This window comes from Crocodylus porosus, unplaced genomic scaffold, assembly GCF_001723895.1.
Source record: "Crocodylus porosus isolate Cpor-Errol unplaced genomic scaffold, CroPor_comp1, whole genome shotgun sequence".
NCBI lineage: Eukaryota > Metazoa > Chordata > Crocodylia > Crocodylidae > Crocodylus > Crocodylus porosus.
The window spans coordinates 1,194,683-1,198,585 of NW_017728921.1; the positions used below are offsets into that span (position 1 = coordinate 1,194,683).

Consider the following 3,903-nt stretch of genomic DNA (forward strand, 5'->3'; position numbering starts at 1 on the left):
GTCATCTGACCCCGGTGCTCTTTCCTGCCAAGGCAGGGGGTCGGACTAGATGATCTACCTAGGTCCCTTCCGACTCTAGCAACTATGAAACTATGAGATGCCCCTTTCTCCTGTAGCTCTTGGCCAAATCCAGGCACTTGCAGCTCATCCCTCGCCAACTCCAGCTCCCTCCTGCCAGGTTGAGGCATCTCCAGCCTTTTGGCTAGCTGCATCTTTGATCGGGTCACACAGCAGTCTGTGAAGCCTGCTACCCCCGAGGTCCTTTAGCTCCACTACAGCTTAGCATAACTCAGACCGAAACCCCTACAGCCTGAACCCTGATCAGTTGTTGTTCCCTTCGCAGGTGCATGCTGGATGGCCTCCGCCCGGACCGAGAGCTGAAGGCAGAGCCCCCGTCGGCCCCCTGGGCAGGATGAGGGTCAGCGTGCGGCGGGTGCTGCTGGGCATCGGCTGCGCCGTGGCCCTGATGGTGACGCTGCAGGTAGGGCAGCAGGTGCTGGAGTGCCAGCAGGCGCTGAGCGGGCGGAGGCACGGGCAGATGCGGCCTGAGAACGAGGAGCTGGTGATGGTGGATGCCAACCGCGTGGAGTACCGCTACAGCAAGGAGATGCCGCTCATCTTCGTCGGCGGCGTGCCTCGCAGCGGTACCACACTCATGCGGGCCATGCTAGATGCCCACCCTGAGGTGCGCTGCGGCGAGGAGACGCGCATCATTCCCCGTGTGCTGGCCATGCGCCAGGCCTGGTCCAAGTCGGGGCGGGAGAAGATGCGGTTGGACGAGGCGGGTGTGACGGACCAGGTGCTGGATGCGGCCATGCAGGCCTTCATCCTGGAGGTCATCGCCAAGCACGGCGAGCCAGCCCGCTATCTCTGCAACAAAGACCCCTTCACCCTCAAGTCCTCCATCTACCTCTCCCGCCTCTTCCCCAACTCCAAGTTCCTGCTGATGGTGCGGGATGGCCGGGCCTCTGTGCACTCCATGATCACGCGCAAGGTCACCATCGCCGGCTTCGACCTCAGCAGCTACCGGGACTGCCTGACCAAGTGGAACAAGGCCATCGAGGTCATGTACTCCCAGTGCCAGGAGATCGGGCGTTCCCGCTGCCTGCCTGTCTACTATGAGCAGCTGGTGCTGCACCCAGAGCAGTCCCTGCAGGCCATCATGCAGTTCTTGGGCATCGCCTGGAGCGATGCCATGCTGCACCACGAGGACCTGATCGGGAAGCCTGGCGGCGTCTCCCTGTCCAAGTGAGTCCCTGCAGCTAGAGATGAGGTTATCCCTGCACCCTTAGCAGGAGGCTGCCATGGTCTGGCTGTTGCAACCTGGCTGCAGCCAACTGGGAAGGGGAGGAGCCCATCTCAGTCATCCCCGATTGTGAAATAAAGCATCTTGTGCAGCCGAGTGCATGCATACACACATGCATGTGCACTCTGTGCTCCAGAGAGCTGCTGTCTGCAGCTGCTGGAACACTCCCTCCTGCTGGGAGTTGTTAGATCTCACCTGCTTCAGCCAGCACTGACTGTAGCATGTGGGGACTGGCCGGGAGGTCTCTGCTCCTGTTCCCTTCTGGCTCTGTCCATCCAACATGGGCTGCACCTGTTCCCAGTGAAGCCTGGGTAGAGGTGCTGCCAGGCCCAGCTTTTTTAGCCCAACCAGGGTCCTCCCGCACGGCGCAGCACATCAGGGGAGCAGGCTGCACGGGCCATGACTCAAGCTGGTGATGCCTGAAGCAGCATTTCTGGTGTGTTAGATATTTAAGGTGTGGTCTCCTCAGTCCCAATGGGCATGTTGCTGAATCCCTCCTGCGGGGTGGAGACAGAAAACCACTGAAAGCATGCACAAATGATGGGCCCCAGGCAGGGTTCGGAGGCCCCACCAAGCAGGGTGGGACATGGGGCTCCTGCTCCCAGGGCTGGCCCGGCTCCAGATGTGTAACTGCACTGTTGTGTAGCCTGTCTGTAGTAAAGCCCTTCTGCAGGCTACACAGCAGTGCAGATACACGCCTGGAGCCGGGCCAGCCCTGGGAGCAGGAGCCCCATGTCCCACCCTGCTGGGGCTGGAGCAGGGCCCCATGTCCCACCCTGACTAGGGGCTGGAGCAAGGCAGCCTCTCATAAGATGCATCTGTGTCCCTGACCTCCGTCACAACCGCTCTTGAAGCTTCGGGTCTCTTGTTTTTAAGCAAGTTCTCCTGGGGGATGCAAAGCCCACTAGTCTAGCAGGACACAGACCCCAGCCCACTCCAGCATCCCAGTGAGTGAATGTCCGGCCTTTTTCCCCAGGATCGAGAGGTCCACGGACCAGGTCATCAAGCCTGTGAACTTGGAGGCACTGTCCAAGTGGATTGGGCACATCCCAGGCGACGTGGTGCAGGACATGGCCCACATCGCGCCCATGCTGGCCAGATTGGGCTACGACCCCTACGCCAATCCCCCCAACTATGGCAGCCCGGACCCCCTCGTGATCAACAACACGCACCGGGTAAGTGCAGGGCCCCCTGCATGGGTGGGGCGGGTTGCGGTCAGGCTTGTGGCCATGAAGGAATGGAGACAAGAGCCAGGTGAAAGGCTGAGACTTTAATGCGCTTTCCTAAGTCCCTGGGGAGAGAAGGGGTCTCTGCTAGCCAGGATCCAGGCAGCTGGGGGACAAACCTTGCATCTTGGCTGAACTAGCCCTGCCACCACGCCTGCTGTTGGCCCCAGGGACCCACTCCAGGTGCCTTACGTTAAATCACTGGTGCTCGTGTCTGGTGTGGGCTCCCAGGGATGAGCTGGGCAGTGACTGAGGCAGAGAGGGGCAGTGAGCAGCTCCCAGCCCAAGGCCACAGGGAGTCACTCCGGCTTTGCTTTTCTTGCAGGTCCTGAAGGGGGATTTCAGAGTGCCGACTAATCTGAAAGGGCATCTGCAGGTAAGAGCCGGTGGCAACGCGAGCGCTGTGGGTGAGTGTGCCATGCACTGGCCAGGCAGCAGCTCCATGCTGGCGGCTGCTAAGAGAAGCCCCTCGTCTCTCCTGCTTGAGTCTCTTCCCCCCTGTCATGAGGATTGCAGCTTCCCAACCCTCTGAATCCGTTCACCATGCTCAGCCCTGCACGCTTACCCCACTGCCACTCCTCCAGCACTGCCCTCACTCGCAGCTCTGGGCTTTCCTTCGTGAGTCTGCATTCATCCCCCCCACCCTGCTGTCCCAAAAGCTGTGCTGTGCCCACACGACCATGCTGCTCTCAGGACCCAAGCTGGCCTGGGGATCTCTGTGCAGTGCTGCTTCCTGCCCTGTGGATCACCCCGATGCCTCAGCATCCCCTGGTTGTCTCGGTTTGTTGGTGCAGAGGGACTGTTTGGGACCAAGCTAACTCATCTGTCTTGGGTTGTTCTAGGTGCCTCAGAATACATCTGCCCCTCACTCGCTGAGTTAATGATTTCCAGGTAAGGGGTTGTGCTACAGGTGAAATTGTGCTTCCTCCCGGTGTGCAACATGCACTAAGAGCTCTTCCCTGGGGGTACCTGCATGCTGCAGCCTTCAGAGACTTCAGCAACATTAGAAACATCTTGCATGTGGGATTGACGAGGCCTGGGCCAGCACTGAGTAGGGAGGGGCGATGTCCAGGTCTTGGATCTCACTAACAAGCTGCTTGAAGTAGCTGTGGGTTTGAAGAGTGGACCCTGCGGTTGCTATGTTCAGCATCTCATCCCTTACGCTTCGCGTCTCTTCTGTTTCAGGAGGCTGCACGTGGCCTTTCAGTGTCCAGCAGAGAAGAAAGTTTGCAGTTGCAAAAGTGGAAATCTGTTATCCAAGCATATTGCTTGCTAATATTGCCAAAATAGGACTGCTACACAAGGAATGTATTTGCATTTATTTGCAAAGGCCAAACATGACACACATCGGATACCAGTTGTCTACCTTCT

The 3,903-nt window shown here is 59.0% G+C and overlaps 1 protein-coding gene across 1 annotated transcript in view; it reads left to right on the forward strand.

The window, feature by feature from the left end:
• Positions 1 to 3,897, forward strand: part of TPST2 (tyrosylprotein sulfotransferase 2) — an 11,825-nt gene extending 7,928 nt beyond the window's left edge. The window contains exons 4-8 of the mRNA XM_019538666.1: positions 344 to 1,248; positions 2,283 to 2,481; positions 2,858 to 2,908; positions 3,375 to 3,423; positions 3,718 to 3,897. Of these exons, the coding sequence (XP_019394211.1) occupies positions 413 to 1,248; positions 2,283 to 2,481; positions 2,858 to 2,908; positions 3,375 to 3,413 (1,125 nt within the window). The 5' untranslated portion in view covers positions 344 to 412 and the 3' untranslated portion in view covers positions 3,414 to 3,423; positions 3,718 to 3,897. The remainder of the gene's footprint in view (positions 1 to 343; positions 1,249 to 2,282; positions 2,482 to 2,857; positions 2,909 to 3,374; positions 3,424 to 3,717) is intronic.
• Positions 3,898 to 3,903: the final 6 nt, after the last annotated feature.